Genomic DNA, 12,801 nt, shown 5'->3' on the forward strand with positions numbered 1-12,801 from the left:
GCGCTGTCACTCCTGTTAGCAATGTAGCTAGGCTCAGCATGGCCAACGGTATTTTTTGGGGCTGTAGTTAGATGCGACCAAACTCTTCCACGTTTTTCCTGTTTACATAGGTTTATATGACCAGTGACATGAAACAAGTTCAGTTACACAAATTGAAATGTGGCGATTTTCTATGCTATGGAAAGTCCGCACTATAATGACAGGCGTACTAACACCTTCTGCGCGCTTTGGCAGCTCATTGATATCTGAGCTCCGTATCAATGCGCTGCCGAAGCGCGCAGAAGGTGTTAGTACGCCTGTCATTATAGTGCGGACTTTCCATAGCATAGAAAATCGCTACGTTTCAATTTGTGTAACTGAACTTGTTTCATGTCACTGGTCATATAAACCTATGTAAACAGGAAAAACGCGGAAGAGTTTGGTCGCATCTAACTACAGCCCCAAAAAATACCGTTGGCCATACTGAGCCTAGCTACATTGCTAACAGGACTGACAGCACGTCTGACTGCGTCTGACTGACTGGGAGGTCGCGCAAAGCTCGGATAGGTACGGAGCAGCTCGTCTCAATTCAGATAAGAGCATATTTCCAGAGCCGCCTACTACTATTTTTAACAGGGTACTTCAGATTTCCTAGAGAACACTGAGTAGAATATTATTCTTTAATTTGTTTAAATAAAACAAGTTGCTGGAGGATAAGAGGAATAAAACATGGCAAGTTTTTGGCAAGCTGTTATAAGAAAATCCTTCCTTCCTTCCTTCTTTCGGCTGCTCCCGTTAGGGCTCACCACAGTGGGTCGTCTGGATCCGCATATTTGATTTGGTATAGGTTTTTTGGGGTTTTTTTTTTTTTTTACACTGTATGCCCTTCCTGATGCAACCCTTCCCGATCTATCCAGGCTTGGGACTGACACTAAGTATTCACTGGCTTGTACAACCCCAGTGGCTGGGTATTTTATCTGTGTGTATTTGAACTGTGGGAGGAAACCGGAGTACCCGGAGGAAACCCACGCAGACACAGGGACAACTCTGTAAGGCGTTACAAGCAAATAATCATTAATAATTTGGGGTTGTAACAGTAAATCTGCTTTGCGTCAAGTCACAATACACTACCCTGTTCTAGATTATTTTCCTCGAACACCACAACCCCAAGTGTTTTATTCCTTACTTATGACACAGCTCATTTGAATACTCGATTCTGATTGGCCAATTATGGAATTCTACATATTTAACAGCTATTCCACGAAATCGAGTCATACATGAGCTGATAGCTATAATCCATGTACGACAAGATTGAGCGAAATAATTGTTTTATTCTATCCACATTCACTGGGTTTTGAGAAACAGAGTATTGTTATTTTACTTTTAGCAAATTCGATAAATAAAAACGTTATACAAAACATCAGACAAAATCATTTCTGCTTAGAATGTGAACAAACCGGCGAAATGACTAGCAATTTGTGAAAAATGCAATAATAATAATTTTTGAAAAATAAAAAAAGATACAGTTAGGTCCATATATATTTGGACACTGACACAAATTTTGTTTTTTTACCTGTTTACTGAAACATATTCAATTTATAGTTATATAATGGACATGGACATAAAGTCCAGACTTTCAGCTTTCATTTGAGGGTATCCACATTAAAATTGGATGAAGGGTTTAGGAGTTTCAGCTCCTTAACATGTGCCACCCTGTTTTTAAAGGGACCAAAAGTAATTGGACAATTGACTCCAAGGCTATTTCATGGGCAGGTTTAAAAAAATGCTTTAGTTCCTCACATTTTTATGCAATCATTTTGTTCAACCCACTGAATTAAAGCTGAAAGTCTGAACTTTAACTGCAGCTGAATTGTTTTGTTCACAATTCATTGTGGTAATGTACAGAACCAAAATTAGAAAAATGTTGCCTCTGTCCAAATATTTATGGACCTAACTGTACATTCTTACCATCAAATACTTTTATTCCATAGTTTGTTGCTGCTTTTTTTTTTTTTTTTTTTTTGGGGGGGGGGGGGGGGGTGTGTTTTCAAGTCGAGTTTTTATTTCGTCCTTGGTTGGTTCAGCAACACGCTCCGCCATTTTGTTTTTCTCTTCTTATGGTATATGAGCTGATAACCTAGTAGTAGATCAGCCAATCAGAGCATGTGATTGCTTATATCCAGTGAATGTGGGTAGAATAAATTCTCTTATTTCTGTATGACAGATTGTTACGATGCAGTCATTAGCTAAAGCAATAAAATCATTTTTAAATCAATATTTTGGGTCAAGTTATTGATTTATTTCGTAAGTAGCCATGTAATATGTGGGATAATGTCCAGCACGCTGGTCATTATCATGAAATAAACCCCTTCAGGGTGACTCAAGATGCTTCAGCTTCACATGAGGGACCTGCATCACCAGGTGAGGGTTTATTTCACGGTAATGACTAGCTCATTGTACGTTATCCCTTACATATTTTGTGTGTTGTCCCTTTGATACTTCCACAAACACAGTAAGTCTTTGCTCAATTGGTTGTATTTAACCATGTTTTCATTCACTGCAATGTTGAATGAAAAGTGAATTCAATGAACAGCATTTTTGGTCTGATTTTAGATACTTTTAGATAATTATATAAAAATTTGACTTTGCTATCCCACAGTGTACTCATTTCCAGTCTGATATTTGTGCCTATTTGTCTCTATCTGAGGCTCTGTGTGTATAGTATGTCTGCAGTGATTTATTGCTCATTATGCTGTTTGTGACAGTAACATGAAATATGGCGTTCGTGTGTTGCGATCCAGAGATGTGCGCTAAGACGAAGTGGAATGAGTGCTTATCCCTGTGTATTTTGTGTCTTTTTGTATTATCTCTCTCTTTCAGCCCTTCTTTTCCTTTCCATCACTCCATCAACCCAGTAGCATATCAACAGCTGCTGTCCCAGCAAAGAGGCCTGAGCCCTTTTGGACACACGCCTCCCCTCATCCAACCTTCTCACACCTTCTCCTCCCGACAACACACACTCGCCGGCTCAGGCCTGAGTGCTAGCACACATAACGAAGCCGAGACTAAGGTACTGCAAATGCATACATATAGACACTAACCACAATACCACATCTGGGACCTTTGGTTCTGAACCTGGGGTTTAGATTTAGGGTTTAGGTGCACGCGCGCACACACACACACACACACACACACACACACACACACCAGCTGATATTAACACTCTATGTTGTTTATTCTAGGTTACTTCTTCAGTAGAAGACATGCTTATAACTTAAGTCTGACCCTCGGATGCTTTAATGCAGAGGTCACAGAGGGAACATGAAACAACAACAATAAAGTTTAATTTACTAACCCCAGTTCCAGAAAAGTTTCAGTAGTTTTATTGGTCCAACATAATTGTATTTTGTAAATATAAATGAAGTTGGAATTTGATGCCTGCAGCACTCTCAAAAAAAGTTGGGACACATTCTGAATAGGAGACAGATCTGGAGTGGCAGCAGGCCAGTCAAGCACATGCACTCTACTGTGTCTACAAAGCCACACTGTTGTAACCCATGCAGAATGAAACCTGGCATTGTCCTGCTGAAATAAGCCTAGACTTCCCAGAAGGAGATGTCAGCTTCATGAATATGTCTCTCTAAAATCCCAATATATGCCCCAATATATCAATGGTACCTTCACACAGATGCAACTCACCCATGCTGTGGGCACTGATGCCCCCATACCATCACAGTTGTTGGTTTTTGCACCTTTCTCTGATAACAAAATGGATGGTCATGTTCACCTTTGGCACAGAAAACTCAACATCTGGTTTTCCCAAAAACAAGCTGAAATGTGGACTTGTCTGACCACAGCACATGTTTCCACTGTCTTTCGGTTCATCTGAGAGGAGTTCGGACCCAGAGAAATCAGCTGCGTTTTTGCATACGGTAGAACTGATGAATGGCTTCCTCCTTGCATAATACAGTTTCAGGTTGCATTTCTGGATGCAGCATTGGACTCTGTTAAGTGAGAACAGTTTTCTGAAATTCTCACAAGTCCAGGTGGTTATATTTGTCACATTAGCATGACGGTTTCTCAGACAGTGCCACCTGAGGGCTCAAAGGTCATGCACATTCAACAAAGGTTTCTGACCTTGCCCTTTACGCACTGAGATGTCTCCGAATTCCCTGAATCTTTTCACAATATTATGTACTGTAGATTTTGAAAGACCTAAAATCTTGCATTGAGAAATGTTCTTTTTGAATTGACTAACATTCTCTCACAAATTTTGCCACAAAGCAGTGAGCCACGACCCATCTTTGCTTGCAAAGACTGCACCTTTGGTGTATGCTCCTTTTATACCCAATCATGATACCACTTCTTCTTCATCATCCCATATAATCCCCTCAAAGGGGGTCGGGTGTCCATATAGCCACTCTCCATTTTTGTCTATCACTCACCCAGGTCAGGTCAATCTGCTGAGCATCCTCTTTGATGAGATCCCCCCATCTTTGCTTTGGGCATCCTCTGGGTCTCTTCCCTATCTCTATTCTTTCCTACACCTATCTAATTATTTCTGATGGATTGTTCTTTATATGCCCATGCCACCTAAGTCTGCTTTCTTGTACCTTCTCTCTCAACTGTCTAACTTTTGTTCTTTCTCTGATGGTCTCACTTCTTACTTTATCTTTCCTAGTAACCCCCTCTATAGCTCCAAGGCATCTCATCTCCATCACCTCTAGTCTGTCGAGTTGGTTCTTCTTCACTGGCCATATTTCTGCTCCATAGAGTACTACTCTCACTACTGTTTTGTACACTCTACTTTTCAGTCTCTTGGGCATCCTTTTGTCATGAACCACTCCCTCAACTCTCCTCCATGCATTTCCTGTGTTTCGAATCCATGCTTGGATTTCACGTTCCAACTCTCTGTTGTCGTGGATCCAACCACCCAGATACTGTAGATTTTGAAAGACCTAAAATCTTGCATTGAGAAATGTTCTTTTTGAATTGACTAACATTCTCTCACAAATTTTGCCACGAAGCAGCGAGCCACGACCCATCCTTGCTTGCAAAGACTGTACCTTTAGTGTATGCTCTCCTAGGTGCTCTCCTACCCTGATGGTGCACTGGGGCTGGGGTTGAGGGTTGTTTGATGCTTTCATTACTTCCATTCATGTTACCAATTAACCTGCTTATTGTGGAATCTTCCAAAATGGTGTCACTTGAATATTCTATAAACTTTTCAGTCTTATTTTGCCTCTGTCCCAAATTTTTTTTGAATGTGCAGTAGACATCAAATTCCTGTGTTTCCAGGCACCAAGACCAGAATCTGGTCTTCCCAGGCAGTCTTCTGTCCCAGTATTAACCAGCTCTTTGAGGCATTTACAGTAGGTGCTGCACCAATCCCTGTTTCGATAGCCCTCGACCTCTCGCCTATACAGCTAGGGTTACAGTAGGGGGCTAGTCCTCTGGTAACTGTGAGAGTTTGACTTCCCTACTCACATCTGTATTGCAGCGTGCCTTGCTAGATGGTAGTAGGTACCATTTTTATGATGGTCTTTGGTATGACCCGACCGCGAGTAGAACTTGCGATCTCCCAATAGAGAGGTGGACACGCTAACCACTAGGCCAACTCGCAGCCAAAATACAATTAAGTTGGTCAGTAAAACTACTGAAAACCTTTTCTTTGTACTTTTGTCAGTTAAATAAAATTTCATATGAATTAACAAATGATACATTTTTGTTTTTATTGCATTTTGGACAATTTCCCAACTTTTCTGGAAATGGGGTTGGTATATAGTGCATTTCACCAACCCAAGGACACTTTCCAGAGTAATGGCACTAGCAAAAAAAAAAAATAAAAGAGAAAGACAACCAAATCAACTAAATGAAGACATAACAGATAAGAGACACAGAAAAGGAACACAACAAAGTCACAGTTAACATGAGCATAAAAACAGCAGATTAGCTCAAAGCATAGAAAAAGAACAGTCTGTAACATCTGTAACATCTGTAACAGCATGTTTAGAGTGTTTGCTTTAAATTTCCCGTTCCCAGACCTCTGTAGTGGCTTTCATGTGTATGTTCAAAAGCACTTATCATCATATCTGTGGGATAAAATCCCCCTGCATGACTGAGTTAAAGTCTCTAATTCCTGTACACACTGACTCCCTCAGCCTGGAACACACACACACACACACACACACACACACACACACACACACACACACACACACACACACACACACGGTGTGTTCAGTAGGCTGCTGCTGCTCAAAATGCTGCATTCAGGAGTGATATAAAAGATCACCAGAGAGATTGCTGTTCTTTTATAGGTGTAAGAAAGATAAATCTTTTCCTGTGAAACTAAAAAAAAAAAAATCGAGCTAACAGGCAAGTCCCAGTTTGACAATGTGGGCCACTTACTCATCAAACTGGATACAGAGATGTTAAAAAGAATATATTTCACCTATAGAGATCTTGCAGTCACGTGACCGGAAAGTACACAACCGCCATCTTGTCGGTCAAAAACACCGCTGAACACTGCTGCACTCATGTACAGAATGGATCAATTTCAACCGACGGACTACACGGCTCATTTTTCTAATGAACAGATAACTAGATATATGTCTAAAATAAACGATCTACAGATTAGTGACCCTTATGGCTTTCCGGACAGAGTTTTCACGACCGGATTTTGAACTGCCAGCGGAATACCCGGACGTGTATGATTACCTCATTAACTTTCCCTCGCTGTTCAGTGGTGAAGCACTGCGTGCTTATAAATCTCTGGACAGTTATCTTTACAGAAATTCAGGATTTGTCAGCGACTCAGATGTGGCATCTTGTAAACAAGAATCCTCATTGGACGGTTAAGTCACTTAAGTATTGAGTATACCACTGACCAGCCGATTATAGAATAGAATAAGGTAATTCCAGCTGTAATTCCAAATCGTCCGTCTTGTTTACATGGATCTGGCGTTGGAGAGGTAGAGGCTTGGCAGTGGAGATTTGAGTGGCTGTTTTCTGAGCTTAGTCAACAGGCGGGCTCTGCAGCCTCGCTTTTGCTTCCGCTCCCGGCGCCGCCTCCTTCGCTTTGCTTCCGATAACAATCCACGGAGACCCCGCTGGTCTCGCAATCTGGTCTCATCCGGAATGTTTTTTTTTTTTTTTCTCGTCCGGAATGTTGTGCATGCGATGGAAATCGCTACAAACCGTCATTTTCTGCTGGAAACCAATGTCCAGTAAGTCCATACGGTTGTAGTGGATATTGAAGTCCGGTACAGACGAACAACATGCAAAAATACACACAAAAAACATAAAAAACGTGCACAGGTAGGGAGAGCTTGTAGCCGCAGCCGTTGTAGTAGAATTGTATATAGTAGGGTTTTCCAGAAGAAAAGGTAGAAGTAAAAGCAGAAGTAGAACCAGAAGTAGAAGTAGAAGGCGGAAATATGGCGTTTGACCGACAAGATGGCGTCTGTCACAATCTGGATCGGCTGTGACGTCACATGCAAGTGCTCCATAGCCTGATACAGTGCTTACAGATTTCAATTTGCAGCCACTTTTGATGATGTGTCACTTTCGGGAATTAGTTGGATTTAATTTCTTGTTTCAGCCAATGTTAGCGTCAGACTTGATGAGTTCAGTGTGTGTGTGTGTGTGTGTGTAGTCCCTTTACTCGAATACAATGAACCAGTCTGATAACTATTGAAGTTCTAATATGTCACAAAGTCATCCAAAATTTTTTCCATGAAACTTTTCTTTCAAATAATAAATTGCTTAATATGGCGCTTCCATGAAAATGGCTTCAAAGCACACTACATTTTTACTCTCATGACAAACTCCAGATTGTATGAACATGCAAATTAAAAATTCTTCTAGTTCTTATAGAAGTGCTGCATGGCCTACATTTACATACTGGATCCTAATTGGCTATTATATTTTATGACACGGTGAAAACTTGCCTTTTGTGTTCACTGCTAAACTTTTCATTTCTTTTAAATAGTTTCCTAAAAGAATACAGCAGGCCATGACAATTTTCACCTCATTTATGACTTTTGGGTTAACTTAACAAACGATACAGTTCTGCAAGCTCTCTCCATCTCTCTCCAACAGAACATGAGTGGGGACTCGGCAGTCAGCAGCACAGTAAACCCACTGCAAACCAAAAGGTCAAAGGTTAAGACAGAGTTGGACAGCTCACGGCCTCTCTCACCCTGCTCACCGGTAAAAAAAAAAAAACTCTTTCTATTTCTATTGTTCCCTCTTACTGTATGTTTCTTGTTTTTCCACCTCTAATCCAAACACGCTGAGGTTTAATCTGTAGACTACAGGTGGGTGATATGACTATTTATTCTACCCACATTCACTGGATATGAGCACTCATGTGCTTTGATTGGCTACTCTACTACTAGGCTATCAGCTCATATACCATGAGTAGAGAAAAGCAAAATAGTGGAGCATTTTGCTGAACCAATCGAGAACAAAATAAAAACTCTACTTGAAAACAAAACCCACAAAAATACAAAAAAAAGCAACAAAATATGGAATAAAAGTATTTGATTGTAAGAACGCATCTATTTTTATTGTTGTAATTTGTCACATATCCACTAAGCGGAAATGATTTTGTTGGACATTTTGTATCAAGTTTTTATTTATCGAATTTGCAAAAAAATTAAAAAATGCTCTGTTTCTCAAAATCCAGTGAATGTAGATAGAAGAAAACAGTTATTCCACTCAATCTCGTCATACATGGCTGATAGCCAACTTGGTGCTACGCAGCTATCAGCTTATGTACTACTCGATTTCGTGGAGTAACTGTTAAAGCTAGACTGCCTTTCAGATTTTTCAGTTGTAGGTTATATAAAGAATTTTCCCTGACACCCAATTATTTTTGTTTAGTGGACCGAAAGCTACTGAATTTGAATCACAGATTTCCAATTTTATTAGGTTTTTTAAATGGAACAATTAATGAATTAGGGCCACGTGGCCCTAAATTCTCCGCTATTTTTTCCTGCTTCGCCATGACCCAATTCAAGGTACTATGTCATGCATCACGTGGTGGGCTTTCCCCGTTCACGCAAGGCATTGTGGGATACGAATTTAAAACAGGAGAGAAAAATGGAGGACGTGAGTGTGCGAATGAAACATGAAAGACCGACTACAGTAACGGAAAGCGAGAAGAAAAGACATTATGTTGCGAAGGAAAGGAAACGCAGGACCAAACTAATAAATATCGGCGGTCAGCGAGCACCTCGGTGTGATCAGCTGTTTGTTTAGTGACAGAATGATGGAACTGTCAGTGCACGGTCAAAGGTAAACCTGTAGATGTCAATAATGCAACACTGTGGATACCAGCTGCCGTAAAACCCAAAAGAAGAAGATAAACCTGTGCATGCACATACGGACTTTCTCTGTCTGCTTGACTGCGCGAAGCGAGCGATTTCATGCACATTATTTTCTCGAGAATCCCCTCAAATTAAATAACTTCCCAGCCACAGAATGGATGGATATTTTGTGAGATATTACAGAAATAAACATGTCACAATGACCACATTTCAGATGGAACTAAATTTCACCGATTTTATGAAATCAAAAGGCCGTCTAGGTGTAAATGTCTGGTGGCCTGGGAAAACTGTTCACATGGTGAAATGTTAATGTTGATGATGATCTCGGTCTCAGTAAAAATGGGATGAAAACCTGATATTTCATCTTTTTTGTTTGGCTGTTTGTCAGAATACAGCCACAGCAGCATCCCTTGGATTTTTCCAGACAGCCTAATGTATGTTATTGATATCATGATACATTGTCAAAACAATTTTAGACCAATTAAACCAACAAGCAGATGATTGGCTATCATCCTGTTTGGTCATTAGCTTTCTCCTCGCTTCTTCTTTTATATACTATATATACAGTACCAGTCAAAGGGTGGCACAGTGGTGTAGTGGTTAGCACTGTCACCTCACAGCAAGAAGGTTACGGGTTTGAACCTCATGGCCGACGGGGGTCTTTCTGTGTAGAGTTTGCATGTTCTTCCCGTGTTTGCGTGTGTTTCCCCTATGGTTCAAAGACATGCAGATTGCATAAAAATACCCAGCCACTGGGGTTGCACAAGCCAGTACATACTTACTGCCGGTCCTAAGCCCGGATAGATTGAGGAGGGTTGCGTCAGGAAGAGCATCCGGTGTAAAACCTATGCCAATCAAATATGCAGAACAGATCTGCTGTGGTGACCCTTATGCCCAGGTCAGACAGCAGAAAGACGTGACCTGCGATTGATCGGGTGGCGATCACGGCGGCACGGTGGTGTAGTGGTTAGCACTGTCCCCTCACAGCAAGAAGGTCCTGGGTTTGAGCCCAGTGGCCAACGAGGGCCTTTCTGTGTGGAGTTTGCATGTTCTCCCCGTGTCTGCATGGGTTTCCTCCGGGTGCTCTGGTTTCCCCCACAGTCCAAAGATATGCAGGTTAGGATAATTGGTGGCTCTAAATTGACCGTAGGTGTGAAAGTGAGTGTGAATGGTTGTTTGTCTCTATGTGTCAGCCCTGCAATAATCTGGCGACTTGTCCAGGGTGTACCCCACCTCTCGCCCATAGTCAGCTGGGATAGGCTCCAGCTTGCCTGTGACCCTATACAGGATAAGTGGCTACAAATAATGGATGGATGGATGGATGTGCCGATCACAGGGTGTTGCAGAGTGAATCATGCAAGCGTTGCACAATCAGATGCACGATTGGCTGCTTCTACCTGTGTCTGCCTGTGAGTGTTAAAGAATGGAGGCAGAAGTCCCTTGCAAATAGTCTGCAATTCGATAAGATTTGACGCAATGTAGCTCTGCGTCTCGCTATTTCCATTATTTATCCTGCCTACTACTACTTGCCTCTACTTGAGACGAGTAGCAAGTAATCGCACGAGTAATTGCACCACCACCTGCAGATCGCACGGGGTTGAGTCTAGTCTTGCAACTAGTTACGACAGGATGCAACCAGTTGGAAGCAGACGCAGCTAGACGCAGGTTGACACAGCGCACAGAAAACCTTCTAAAAATATAAGGCCATAAGACTGCTCACGGTTGTTGTAAACTATTTGCAGGTGCAATCTGCATCTACCTGCTAAGCATCGCAGCCATCTCTAAAGACTTGTCTTCCTCTGCATCAGCCTGCATCTAGCTGCCACTTCAACCGGCGATTGATCACTCAAGCGTTGCACAACCGCCTGCCTCTACATGAATCAACCTGCTATTTGCACCGATTGGAAATGAATCGCAGCTGAAATGTGAACAGATCGTGATCCACTTGCATCAACCCACCTCTACTAAAGATCCTCTCCAACACTCTGCCATTATCTGCATTGTCGTGCATCAAGGCAAGACCAGTCTTGCGTCTACCTGCGATTTTGTTATCAGAGGTAGATGCAAGTAGTTGAAAAACTAGTTGCAGCCTGCCGTCTGACCTGGACACTAATGGGAGCAGCTGAAAGAAGATATACAGTCCCAGTCAAAAGTTTGGACACACCTCCTAATTCAGTGCTTTTCTTTATTTTTATTAATTAAAAGACTCTTACCCTGTGTCCGAAATCGCTCACTCGTTCACTACTCCCTATATAGGGAATTATTATACAGAGGACTATGTAGTGAGCTCATTGGTAAAATCAAAAACCGCTTTCGGACACTAGTCCATCATGCTGGTATTTACGTCATTACTGTCACACAATTAAAACGTGCCAGATCAGTCGGCTGGTAGGTTTTCAAAACAATAAGTACATGCATGTATGTATTTTTGTGACAAACACATATTATACTGAGTGTATTTCCCACATTAATAAATACAAAGTACCTGCATCTTTCATTTTTTTTTAAATCAAGGCTGAATACTTTCTTCTTCACTGCTGCCTTTTATTAAATCAAATTTGAGGCTTGTAATTTGATTTCTTTCAGCGTGACCGAAATGCATAATGGGATATATTGCTTGGTTAGTGACCATCGGTTGTACACTACTTTTCGTGATGCATTGTGGGATACTTTGAGTGCACTATATAGGGTGTAATAATCCTCACTATTGTTTTGGACAGCACTACAAAATGGCATCCTCACTATATAGTGCCCTATATAGTGAGTAGGGAGCGATTTTAAACACAGGCTTCATGTTTCAAAGTAACGATGGATGTCGTTTCTCTTTACTTAGTTGAGCGGTTCTTGACATAATATGGATGACTAACGTTGTAGAATAGGGCTATTTACAGTAATGCTTTTATGGCTGAGGACTACAGTTGACTTGCTAACTTTAGGACTGCAGTTGTCATGAACAGTTTTGCACTCAAGTTTCCATCAATGAAGAGTTTATAACATCAACGAAACTGACTTCATGTTAAAACTGTTAATGTTATAGTCATGTTGTCTGTTGTTGTCTAGGTGAGGGTGGGTTCCTTTTTGGGTCTGGTTCCTCTCGAGGTTTCTTCCTCGTGTCGTCTGAGGGAGTTTTTCCTTGTCACCGTCACCACAGGCTCGCTCATTGGGGATAGATTAGGGATAAAATTGGCTCATGTCTTGGGTCATTCAGATTCTGTAAAGCTGCTTTGGGACAGTGTCTATTGTTAAAAGCGCTATACAAACAAACTTGACTTGACTTGAATTTACTGTATTTTTATTATTTACTGTTTGATCTCAAACGCATTAAGAAGGCAAGAAATTGCACTAATTAGCTTTTGACGAGGCACCTGTTAATTGAAAAGCATTCCAGGTGACTACCTCATGAAGCTGGTTAAGATAACGCCAATAGTGTGTAAAGGGTTGTTTTACAATCCGGGTATGCAAGCTAAAAATCACATTTAACACTTAT

The 12,801-nt window shown here is 41.2% G+C and overlaps 1 protein-coding gene across 1 annotated transcript in view; it reads left to right on the forward strand.

Annotated features, from left to right (window-relative positions):
• The window catches only part of LOC132899239 (zinc finger protein GLI2-like), a 199,813-nt gene that overhangs the window by 160,528 nt on the left and 26,484 nt on the right, over positions 1-12,801 (forward strand). Inside the window, exons 7-8 of the mRNA XM_060940985.1 lie at positions 2,860-3,049; positions 8,083-8,193. Of these exons, the coding sequence (XP_060796968.1) occupies positions 2,860-3,049; positions 8,083-8,193 (301 nt within the window). The remainder of the gene's footprint in view (positions 1-2,859; positions 3,050-8,082; positions 8,194-12,801) is intronic.

The sequence above is a fragment of the Neoarius graeffei genome, chromosome 15 (assembly GCF_027579695.1).
Source record: "Neoarius graeffei isolate fNeoGra1 chromosome 15, fNeoGra1.pri, whole genome shotgun sequence".
Classification (NCBI taxonomy): domain Eukaryota; kingdom Metazoa; phylum Chordata; class Actinopteri; order Siluriformes; family Ariidae; genus Neoarius; species Neoarius graeffei.